General features: G+C 39.6%; 1 protein-coding gene across 3 annotated transcripts in view; it reads right to left on the bottom strand.

Annotated features, from left to right (window-relative positions):
* Nucleotides 1-12810, bottom strand: part of CDKAL1 (CDKAL1 threonylcarbamoyladenosine tRNA methylthiotransferase) — a 951890-nt gene that overhangs the window by 237760 nt on the left and 701320 nt on the right. For all 3 annotated transcript variants that reach the window (XM_089682258.1, XM_089682259.1, XM_089682260.1), the window contains exon 13: nucleotides 7488-7550. In XM_089682258.1, the coding sequence (XP_089538384.1) occupies nucleotides 7488-7550 (63 nt within the window). The remainder of the gene's footprint in view (nucleotides 1-7487; nucleotides 7551-12810) is intronic.

Raw genomic sequence — 12810 nt, forward strand, 5'->3', positions numbered from 1 at the left:
AATTACAGTACATCTGATTTTCTTATATTTTAACAAACACGGAAGACCTTGGTTGGCAAAAGGAGAGCAGGGTCTCCACTGTTATGAATTCTAGGACATATGGGGTATATGCTATAGATTCTTAACTGGTCAGTACAGAAAATGCCTACTTGATATATGCTTACACAACAATTAAGATGTTGACCCATAAGCCACAATACAAAAGTTCTAAATGACAGCTTTCAGACCTTTCTTGTATGACAAAGAATAAGAAAATTGTTGATTGTGGTCTGATGTCAGAAGAGCTTTGGGGTCAAGACTGGTGCAAACTGGCAGACACTGCAAAATAAAACAGTAGGACTCCAAAAGAGAAAGAATAGGTATTAGAGATATCTGGCTGATGCAACAGGGAGATGCATTTTCGAGACAATGAAAGAAGCCCTCCAGCATATAGAACCATCTGGCTGGGGACATTTATAACTATTTGGCCCTCAAAGCAACACATATAGACAGTGATGGGCCTTCTGCATGCTGATAACATTATTGCATGCCATATACCATCAGTACTCTATACGCAGCATTTCCCACAACTGGGAATATCATGCTATTTTATTAAGCAGTAATTGTTAAATTAATATTGTTTGATAGGCTTAATTTATGACATAATATGACAGTAAAAGTAAACATGCATTCTACATAGAGACATAAAATCTTTACCAGTTAGCCTAATGTAAATAAAGATAATGAAAGTTGTGTACACACAAACATTTCATGTAAAATGACTCATCTGATATAATAAAAAGACATCATTCACTCTAGTAGTGACTGCTATCTCAAGAGACTCTGTATAGCTTACAGTAATTTTTTGCCAATCCACTAAAACTGCTCTCATCTGTGAAAAGCACAGGGCACCAGTGGCGGACCTGCTAACTCTGGTATTCAATGGCAAATGCCAATCGAGCTTTATGGTGCCAGGCAGTGAGCACAGGGCCCACTAGAGGATGTCAGGCCCCCAGGCCACCTCCATGAAGTCTGTTTCTGATTGTTTGGTCAGAGACATTCACAGCAGTGGCCTGCTGGAGGTCATTTTGTAGGGCTCTGGCAGTGCTCATCCTGTTCCTCCTCGCACAAATGAGCAGATACTGGTCCTGGAACCCAGGACCCACTGCACCAGTGTAGGGTCTGACAATGGGTCTAAGGATTTCATCCTGATACCTAATGGCAGTCAGGGTGCCATTGTGTAGCCTGTAAAGGTCTGTGCTTCCCTCCATGGATATGCCTCCCCAGACCATCACTGACACATCACCAAAACAGTCATGCTTAAAGGCAGCATAACATTCTCCAGACCCTTTCACGTCTGTCACATGTGCTCAGGGTGAACCTGCTCTCATCTGTGAAAAGCACAGGGCGCCAATGGCGGACCTGCCAATCCTGGTGTTCAATGGCAAATGCTAATTTAGCTCTATGGTGCTGGGCAGTGAGCACAGGGCCCAGTAGAGCCCTCAGGCCACCCTCATGAAATCTATTTCTGATTGTTTGGCCAGAGACATTCACACTAGTGGCCTGCTGGAGGTCATTTTGTAGGGCGCTGGCAGTGCTCATCCTGTTCCTCCATGAACATGAGCAGATACCAGTCCTGCTTATGGGTTAAGGACCTTCTACAGCCCTGTCCAGCTCTTCTAGAGTAACTGTCTGTCTCCTGGAATCTCCTTCATGCTCTTGAGACTGTGCTGGGAGACACAGCAAACCTTCTGGTAATGGCACGTATTGATGTGCCATCCTGGAGGAGCTGGACTGCTTGTGCAACCTCTGTAGGGTCCAGGTATCACCTCATGCTACCAGTAGTGACACTGACCCTAGCCAAATGCAAAACTAGTGAAAAACAGTCAGAAAAGATGAGTAGACTAAAAAATGTCAGTGGCCTCCGCCTGTAAAATCTTTCCTGTTTTGGGGGTCGTCTCACAGTTGCCCATCTAGTTCACCTGTTAATTTCATTAACACCAAAGCAGCTGAAACTAATTAACAACCCCCTCTGCTACTTAACTGACCAGATCAATATCCCTGGAGTTTAACGGACTTGATGCTACACTCTGATTAAAAAGTGTTCCTTTAATTTTTTTTTTTTAGAAGTGTATATAAGCAACCAAAAGAGGCCTGAACCTGCTATTCATTGGGCTTATAATATCAGTAAAAGAGCAACAAGTGAAGGAGAAGGGGGGTTTAATAAATTATCTAATATAAGCCTCCCACGCTGCATTCACATTTCTTATCAACTTCTAACAACAGTGTCTCTTCCCAGAGTGTCTAAGCATTCCATGAGTACTTCTATTTCCAAGTAATTAAAACAAATTACTCATTTTTGTTTCCTAATGTAATAAGCATATGCTCATATAGTTATTTTCAAAAAGCTCTGCAGAAAACATGAATACATCAATAGTGTTATTACCATAACAGAATAATTATTGATATTCATTTTATCCAGAGAAGATAAAATGTTACACTGACAATGCCTATCTTTGAATGAATAAAGAACTGCAGGCAGATTCATCCATTTGTTTTAACAGATGCACAAATAATGTTGGCTGAAAACATGACATTTTCCGATTTCTTAGGTACACATATCCTTGCTTCAACTAGAACTAACTACAGCACTGTGGCAAAGGTATATATTTTCAAATAATAGACTATGGAAATTATGTATTTGACTACTTATTTCTATGCCAACTTACATTTGTATGACATTAGCCCCTTTCACAATAAACCATGCTAGGGCTCTTTCAGACAGGCGGTAAAGCTTACCGCCTTTTCAAAAGCCATCCGCAGTGGATTGCTTTTTAGAAAGAAGTATAGCATTGGCTGGCAGGTTTACAGGAGGCGCTACTGCTGTCTCCTGAATCCTCCTTTTGTATTACTTGTAGAGCATCAATTTTACATTTAGTGGGAATGTACCACAACTGTAAGGAAAGTTTTTGGTTCATGGCTGTACAGCGGCATCGTACTCAAGTTTGACAGGTGGTGCCGCTTACTGATTTTTGCAATCTGAGTTAAAATTGCCGTGGAAGCGAAGCAAAGCACTGTGGCCATAGCATGTGTAAAGCCATGTCGGGCTTTAATGTTAGAATTTTGGTGAGTGTCCATGGAGTGAAAACACAGTGGTTTGCCATCCCCCGGCAGGCAGTGAAAGTGCCTTTAATGATATTTTCTAATTTAAAAGATTATCTTTTTAAACATATTAATTGCAACTAATCCCTGCACTTTTCCAATGCAGAGCACAAGATATTTTAACCCTAAAAAATGTACATTCAACTCAACAGATAAGCAATATTTCAACATACATATCTTTTATGTTTGTATTTTTTCAGTGATAATGTCCCAATGAATAAAGCCTCCTCTTGAGCCTAGTGCTCTGCTTTCAATTGTATAAAACTATCAATATCTAGTATATTCCCATCAGTCTTGTACTCCAGAGTTCATACAATCCCCTTGTCACACACTCATGCACATATAACACATTCTGACCAAAGCTGAGATTGTAAGCTAGCTAAGGTCATCAAAGTCCAAACACCCATCTCACAGTAACACAATATAGTGCTCCAGAGAAGTACATGATGGAATTTGCTGGCAGCACATAGTGTTAAAAGTGCATTAAGCTGTTATAGCACCATTTTTATTCCTTATTGTAACACTGAAAATGTGCTATAGTAGTATCAGTTCATTTAACTCACTTCCCTCTATCAACCACCTTGCCTTATGGCCCATGCAGCAACAAAATAGTATGAAGCTTTCCACTCTGTACAAAATGTTCTTTAAAACTTATGCCACACAAAGTCTGGACTACATTTTCAAGATATGCATGTTATATGAACGTAAAAATGAAAGGCAACTGTAGATTAAAAAGGAACTCTTAAGCTAAACATTTGAACACAAATGTGACAGAAAGAGTAGGGAAGTGAATCTTTTTTTTTCAGTGCCATCTATCAGTCCTTTCATCTAACAAGTCCCACACAATTCTTCCTCTATCTCTGACACTGACTGCAGTCTGTGCATAAGGCAATTCCCCTTAGACTACTATGGGTAAATCTTTTCATTAACTTGAAGGAACAAGCAGCAGCCTTAAGAAGACATAGATGAAGAAGTGGTTAGAGTGGGATGTCTTAAATGATCGGATTGCTGGACTAGAAACAAGATGTGGAGGTTAACTGCATGCTCCTTTTTCCTGATCGTGACTTATCTGAGAGCAAAAATAAATATTTATGCATTTACATCATATTATTAAAATGTGTGATGCTGTAATGTTTAGATAAGCACAATATTTAGGGCTTTCTAGGACATACAAAGTGGACTCTAGGGCCCACTGATAGGCAGTACATACTTTTCCAGAGTAAGAAACATGTTAGTGGATCCTAATTAAATTAGCCTACTGTCATTTTTAAAATCCATGCCCTGAATAAACACAATTTCTTGCATTTAGAAGCTGAAATTAATGTTTGTGTTTAATAATCAGTGTTTTGAAAACCATAACCCTATACTTAAGCAAACACTACAGACAAACAAAGAAAATACTGTTAACCTTTCAGCCATGTTTCTGAGCTCACCTCCAAGTGTTCATGGGCAGACATTATGAGCACATTAAAACAGACCAGGAGAATACTTCTTGGCAACTGTAAAAGTCCCTTGCAAGTCAGATAAGTTATAATAATTTATTAAAAGGCTCTAAAACAAACATCAAACGGCAGAGATCTACAGTCACATTCTATTCTACATTGCCTAATGACTAATTTGTAAAGGAGTGTGTAAGTCTTCACATGTAAAGCCAAAATCATTTGAGGACACTTTGATATAATGCCACAAAGGATATGAATGGAGGAGGCAGCAGGAGGAGAAGTGAATGACCACATTCTAATAAAAGTTTTAATATAGAAATAATAGTTTCCTTGTGCTAGGAAAGGACACCGCTGCTTCTCTGCAGACACGGAATACATTACCAATGCATTTTTCAACCCAAGAATTTACCTATTTCAAAATCTTCTGTTAGTACCGAAACAAAACATTTAAGAACACCAACTGAAAAAGCTGAAGTTTAGTGAAAAAAAAAAATTTTTTTGGGGGTGGGGGGAGTAATAGGGAAATAATGTACCTGTAATGAAGTGTATCCCACTTCATGCAGGCTGGTGGTTCCTATAGAAATTAATTGATGCATTTCCAGTTCATACCATGTTGTTTCCAACCAAAAAAAGCATGCTCAAACTAACAATTGCAATAAATATATTATCTACATAAAGCTATACAAAATGATGAGATTTAGTACAAGAGACTCATTTATTATTGTTATTGGTGAGCTCAAAACCCAGTCTGGTTGGCTTTTTTTGTACCTGGATGTATTAACCTCCCTTACGTTCTGATTATGTCAGTATTTCTGTGCTCAAAGCGGTACTTTTTTGTACATGGCAATATGTTATTTTTATTGTAGGCCTGTAATTCTTTGGAATAACTCACTGAAATCTGTCCGAACAAGAGGCTAATAAACATCCCGGGTATAATAAAACTTGAAACACGAAATCATAAATTATAATATAATAAATATTCATAAAAAATAATAATAATAAATTTAATTCAATAATGTAATCAAACCAAAAGCACTGAAATTTGAAATAGAGCGTCAAGTTCGCACATCACTGAGCAAAGTCACAAAATCGTTTTCAGTGTCTGATGATGAATTTCACCACGAATCATTATCACTCAATTCTGCAAGTGGTTCTAATTTACTATCGCTGTTCTCTAGCCGGTCTAAAACCGCTTTTGATCTAAAGGGACATTTTTTGGACACCATGGAAATTTCTCAGTTTCCAGGCAGAAAGAACAGTAAAAATGCAGGCAGGGCACAGGATAAAGCACTCGGGACACAATGTATGTGAAATGGTTTGATACAGTAACGTAATACTAACGTAATCCTGCCGGTTCCGTCCTCCATACATCCTGTACGTCCCGAAGCTCGCAGGGAATGGAACCCGGAAGATGGATGTTGGCATCGGCTGGAGGAGATGGCCGGGGATGCTGCAGGGGGGACATTGCGGGAGCGCAGGACAAGGTAAGTGATCGAGGGATCCAGGAGCAACGATGCAGGATAATCCTGAGTGTAGCTCGGGGTTACCGCTTTTGGTACTGAAAGTTAACTTCGAGCTACACTCGGGAATACCGCCAGGGGGGTTAAAAAGAGAAGTGTGGGAGTGCATTCTTTTTTTTTTTTTAACCATACTTACCTAGGTGGATGCAGCATCGCTCCGATGCTGCATCTGTCCCCCGTCAGCTCTAAGTGTGAGAACTCAGTGATCACATGACTGCTAGTCACTGAGTTCTCACAGCCGCTCTGAGTAGAGAGCAGGACTGCCAGTCACTGCTGTCTGCTCTGCCTTCCCTCCTGCGCTCAATGGAGCACTGGGTTGTGGAGGGGGAGAGAGCAGCTGGTTCAGTCTCTCAGCAGATTGCAGAGTCTGAGCTAGGTGGCTCTCAAGACTCTGGGGTAGATCCCGACTTTAATGTCAGGATCTTCCACCAACCTGGACTGGCTGAATGAAGTCAGCAGATTGCGGGCTTCATCCCACTGTCAGCTGAAAACAGGTCACAGGAGTGCAGAATGAACTGTACTCCTGTGATCCACAGGAGAACAAAAGCCAAAAGAGCTTTGACTGTCCTTCTCCTTTAAGGCAAAAATCCTTCTGCTCCCCCCCCCCCCCCCCAGCCTCCCCTTATACTCACCTGAGCCCGATCTCGATTCAACAATGTGCACAAGGGCAGAAGCTATCTCCCTCCTCATTGGCTCAAAACAGTAGTGGGAGCCATAGGCTTCAACTACTGTCAATCGCAGTCAGTGAGGAAGGATCGGGGAGGGGGGGGTCAGAGTCAAGCTGGCTTTGTATGTCAATGGACACACAGAGCCAGCTTGGAAGTGAGCATGTATGAGTGCCCCAATAGCAAGCGGCTTAATATAGAAGAACTCGGTAGCAGGGAGGGGCCAGGCGCGCTGGTGGGGGCTGCAAGAAGAGGGGCTAATCTGTGCAAAACTGTTACAAAGAGCAGATAAGTATATGTTTGCCATTTAAAATAGAATAAAAATTTTACTTTTAGAATCACTTTAAATGTTCTCATGTTATAAATGTCACATGGACCTAGATTTTTATTTCTATATGTCTCTGAGAAATTTGGTAGCTAAAGGTGTAAGTAAGTAAAGGTATTTCACACAAACAGTAAAGGGGAACACATGTCATTCCTCAACCACATTCCATAACATTCTGTACTCAAAGTACCCATCTGCCACAGCAGAAGAAACAAGTAGGACCATGCCTCTTTGAAAGTCAGAGACAGCATGAAAACCTGAATGTTGCAAAAACTAGAATCCTAAGAATTAAAGGAAAAAATTATATAGGTTGAAAATAAGCTCAGAGGTGATGTAAAAAAAAGTATAAATCTGCCAATGCCCCTTACTAAAAAACAAATACTCAGTGTCTTACCTTATGGTCGTATGGACTGTATGAATGGAAAAGTTGGGACAGCTCTTTGGTCCGCTGTTTTTTCTGAAAGACAAAAGGTAAAATACTTTAGTCTTAGTGTAAATATATCTCAAGTATTCTTGTGCAAGATAAAAATAAAACCATTAGTCCAAGCTTTCTGTTGTCACTGTAACTTTGGGGTTGCCAGAAACAAAATGTCTACATAAAATGGAGGCAGAAGGTAATGGATTGGAGCTACTTAATGCAAAACAAGAACATGATTAATAATTAAGCCTGTTTTGTAAATAGAATTGCTTGTTAAGTGATCTACGAAAAGGTACACAGTTTATACCACATTCCCTTTGAAGATCTCTTTACTTAATGATAGCAGAATAATCTGATAGTAAACAACATTACATCTGATGAGCAAACAACACTGACATATGTTGTTTGAAAAGTGCTGTGTTTTTTTTTAACACAATAAGTGCATGCTTCATCAGGAAAAAGGAGAATATAATGAGAAAAACGGTATATAAATATGACATGACACAATGCTAGTACAGCAAATAAATGAATAAAGATATTGCAGACTTTAAGAGCTCTTGGCTATTGAAGGAATGGATCACAAGTATCTTATAAGAAGAAACTGTTATAGGGTTGAAATTTAAATAGCAGCTACATTCAAGTTCTTTATTCTACTTTGAGAGATGCAGGGTGTAATCCCCAGCTAGTTCATTGCTTATGTGTGCCCAGCCTTAAAGTGTACAGAAGAAAAACATGACATATGTGCTGCTGTCTGTCAACAGCATTAACACAGCCATTTTTGTTTTTCCGAGTACCCCCTTAACAGTTTTATTTCCTGTTGATCCTGCCAGTAAGTAGAATTCACAAAGCTAACACACCAGAAAAAGGATTTTCATTTCTAAAAATGACAGTTATTTTCAGCTGAGCCCAATGAGATTTCAAAATTACAGTTACATACCTAAAATGAAGATCCTTATTCTTGTGGTAAAGCTTCAGAAATTGAACTGTATGTTCATATTCCTGATATCCAACAGCATGGCTGATAAAACTGTGACAAGCAGATTTCAGCTTTTCTTTTTTTCTTCACTAAAGTGCAGGTAATACAGAATTTGTATTTCTTGCACCACTTCTGTTTCTAAAGAAAGCTATGGAAGACTTGCTTACAGCGGTTGTAAATTCAGCTTTTGAACTTGTACCTATGGTAAGCCTATCATAAGGCTTACCTGTAGGTGCAGTGAATATCTTATAAACTTGTGGTGTTTAGGAAATATTGACAGTGGAAGCAGTCGGTGCTGCACTCTAAATTGACAAGCACACGGAGTATGCCGTCATTTCAGAGCGCTGTGCTGTGGCTTCTGTGGCCATATGCAGGAGTGATGTCACCACGGCTCAGCCCTTCAAAAAGGGATGGAGCCTGCAATTCTGGAAGGAAGACCGGGTGAAGATGGAATCCATGTCAACAGTGACAGTGTGTCACTGGAAGGCTTTGTTTTAAGGTAACTCTGCCATAATGTGCTAGTACAGTAATTCTCAACCTGTGGGTCGCGACCCCTTTAGGGGTCGAACAACCCTTTCACAGGGGTCGCCTAAGACCATCGGAAAACACATATTTCCAATGTGTAAAGAGCAGCTACTGTGTAGAAAGCAGCTACTGTGTAGAAAGCAGCTACTGTGTTGAAAGCAGCAGTATTGGAGGTAAAACGACACTTCATGAATTATAATTAATGGGTAAATAATTATATGGTTGGGGGTCACCACAACATGAGGAACTGTATTAAAGGGTTGCGGCATTAGGAAGGCTGAGAACCACTTTGTTAGTATGTGGTGCATATCAGCACATTTTGGCTAAAACAACCAAGGGGACCACTTTGTTTGTCTTATTCAAGGAGATTTCTACCACTTTAACATTTAATATCATAGCTGAAAGGCCATGCTTAGCCTGTCAAGGGTGTGCTGGGGGCAGGGCTGATTTGCTAAATAGCATTCTAGATAGTGGTAATGATCTGGTAATGAATGTAAACTGAGCCTTACCATAATGAAGACAATTGATTGGAGTTGGTCTTTATACAGTATATCAATGCTCCATTTACTTTCTTTTTTGGCAGCTTGTCATGTTTGGAAGGAGATTGGCTGGGACCTGAGTGTTTTACTTTGTAGATGTTTATTGCATATTACTATCATGCAGTTTTCTAGAAAGTTAGCAGTTGGAGCTTAAAGCCCCATACACATGATGAGAATCTCGGACAAAGGGTTGTCCATTTTTCATTTTTGCATGCTAGTCTCATATTGAAAATAAGGAGGTTACTAATGTTACGAAAATTCTTGTATATCAGAATACAACTCCGGAAGTGATGTAATGTATTGTAAAGTTGTAATTGTGTAATTCATTTCCCAAGCATGTGTGTTTTTTGTCTCTTGATTTTTTTCATACAAAAACTGTACTGAATAAACGAAAATCATTCATTCCATTATTGCACGAAAAAAAAAAAATCTTGCGCTTGTCCCATCGCATGGACTGTTGTGATCGGCTGTTGAAAGCTGTGTACTGATGATCAAATTAATGTGTGATTCCTTCAAAAGCAGTTTTGTTTTTTGATTTTCTTATTGTGTGTACTCAACTTTAGCAATCTTTTTCATGTTTTCTTTAACATTTTGTAAAAATGTTCTATTTTTTTAAATAAAGATTGCATACAAACAGTAAAAAGAAAGCATCAGTTTAAGGTATTATGAACTTAAAAATAAACAAATATACTATACAGGACTTGTTCACAGCAGCCCTGTTGGATTACACAGGGCAGAGTTGCCCAACGCAGTCCCATAGACAGGACATAATTTCTTTATGTCCTGAATTCAGTTCACACCAGCGGATCCCACTGGTGTGAATGAGCCCTAGAGTGGGACAAACCATATTTTACCTTTAAGGCACAGCACCTCAGATGACCCTATTATTGAATTAAGCCTACCTCAGATGCTCTTCTCAAGATAAGAGGAGTGCTACTGCTGTCTATATTATAGTAGAGAGATAACATTTTAAAATGGACAGCTGGAATGAGACTGGTCTTAGTGGGCAACACAGACTCATTTAATTCCACCAGTTTTAAAAAACCTGTCCCGCATTTGTGTTATATGGCGACATTAGAACAAGCACAGGAAAACAATTTGATCCTTCTCCAGCCTATAATAGTTTATACACTGTGTGATGGATCTGGTCACCCTGACCTCATGTACCAGTAACTTTGAATGGCTGTATCATTCAGACAAATTAAACAAGATAAACAAAAGATTTGTATTTTCCCTCATAGGTTGAATGGGGAATTTGTAGCAATTACAATGTCTTTTCCTTGGCCTTGTATCTTCTGAATTTCTAAAGCAGAAATGGAATTGATTTTCCATTTCAATCAATCTTATTCACGGACAGACAATCTCTTCAGTGAACATTTTCCTACAAAAAACTGGTCTATATAAAGCTGTGTATACACACTTTGTTTTTAAGGCTTTTTAAAATAGATATTATTTGTGATCATATAGTCGTCAAACCTGAATGCTGGAATCATCCTTTGGATTAGATCATTTTAGGCCTTTAATTTATTTTATTTAATTTTTTTGGTTTAAAGTTTGCATTTGATTACAGATCATATACGAATCTAAAATATGTGATCATAAAAACAACAGTATAACATTGCTTATTCTTTAAATACATAAATCCTTACAAGAACTACTCCTTCAAACTGGGCTGCGCTCCACCATTAATATTTTAGCCTAACCAAAACAAAGTGAGTGGTTATCAATAACCCCGGTTTATTCTCCAGACAACACTTTTCCTTTGTACAAACTAAAAGAGGGTTGAGGACCTCTGTTAGGTTTTTATTGCCATCCCCTTCCTGACCCAGTGTCAGAGAGAGGGAGAGATAGAGAGAAAGAGGCAGTGGTGGAAAATGGAAAATGTTTAATATGGTGCGTTTCTTCCTGTCCCAATAAACCATTTTCCCATCACCCTTGCTGGAGTTTCTCTTTAATATCCCATTAAACCACTGGAAAATTCCAAAATGACTACTTTTGCTTAAAACCAGACCAGACAAAGAAAACACCATCAGTGGCATACAAGGCCCTTAGAGAAATATCAGCTGAGAAGAAATGAGTGCTGGGACTCAAATCAACTGCCAAATATTGCTGCTTGTATCTTAGCCCTGGTTCCCATTGATGCGTTCCAGAAAGCATGGCATCGCATTACAAGTGAAAGAACATCAATTTCTATAGAGGCCATTCACATATATGCAGTGCGGATTCAATGCGATTTGAAAAAGGGTCCTGTGCAAGTTTTGTGCGATTTAATTTGTAGCTCCACAGACTTGAATAGAAATTGCTGCTGTGGACTCTAAGAGGATTCAGTACAAACTCACACTGGAGCTGCTCCTGAAATCGCACTGCATCAGTGTGAATCTAGACTAAAGCTCATCACACACATTACAAACTGACTGTACAATCTGCTTTAGCTCTACCAAGAAATAGGTAAAGGACCTCTCTTATTGGATAACGATTGATTGGATAATTTGACAGATCCTCATATTACATAGCTTTGGTAGATCTGAAGTTGATTATACAAAGAAAGGTCAGATTGTAATGTGTACGGTAAGCCTTATAGAGAACAGCCATGTAGGACACAATCAGATCTTCACATACATCTGCTGCAACTCTGCCTTCAGGTATATTGTGGGGTGGCAAAGAGCTGGCTGATCTGCATAACTATCTATCTGTCAAATGTTAGCATGATACCAGGTGACTATATGATGCAGAACAGAACAGGATATTGATCACAGCTGTATTGTCAGATTTAGGCTCCATGCACACAGGGTGTTATCTAATCTCTTCTACATGCCTTTCCTCTTGTCAGCCACATTTTTGCAGAAAAAACACTTGATGGGTGTAAATGTGTGTAGATGTGATTAGGCGCATCAAGCACTTGAGCGTGAATTCATTGCATTGGCCACATTTCTGGCCACTGAAAATATTTAATGCTCAAGTGCTTGACGCTCCTAGTGTTTACATGTTTCTACATGCTTCAAGCATTCTTTTTCTGTGAAGCTGTTCCTGGACACAATGACTTTGGTCTCTAAACAACTCAGTGTGCATAAGATACATGAGCTAACATGAATGGGGGGAATAAAAAAAAAACACCAGGGGGCGCATGCGCGGCCAGGGACGATGGCGGCTGCATTTTAGCTGAGCTCCGCTCATCCCCGGCCAGCGCGGACTCACCTGCTACACGCCACTGCTTCCCTGCTAATAAGGGTGAGTCCCATCCACTTGGCACCCGGCCCGG

This window comes from Staurois parvus, unplaced genomic scaffold (assembly GCF_062004578.1).
Source record: "Staurois parvus isolate SC_StPar_1 unplaced genomic scaffold, SC_StPar_1.0 ptg000287l, whole genome shotgun sequence".
In the NCBI taxonomy this organism is placed as follows: Eukaryota; Metazoa; Chordata; class Amphibia; order Anura; family Ranidae; genus Staurois; species Staurois parvus.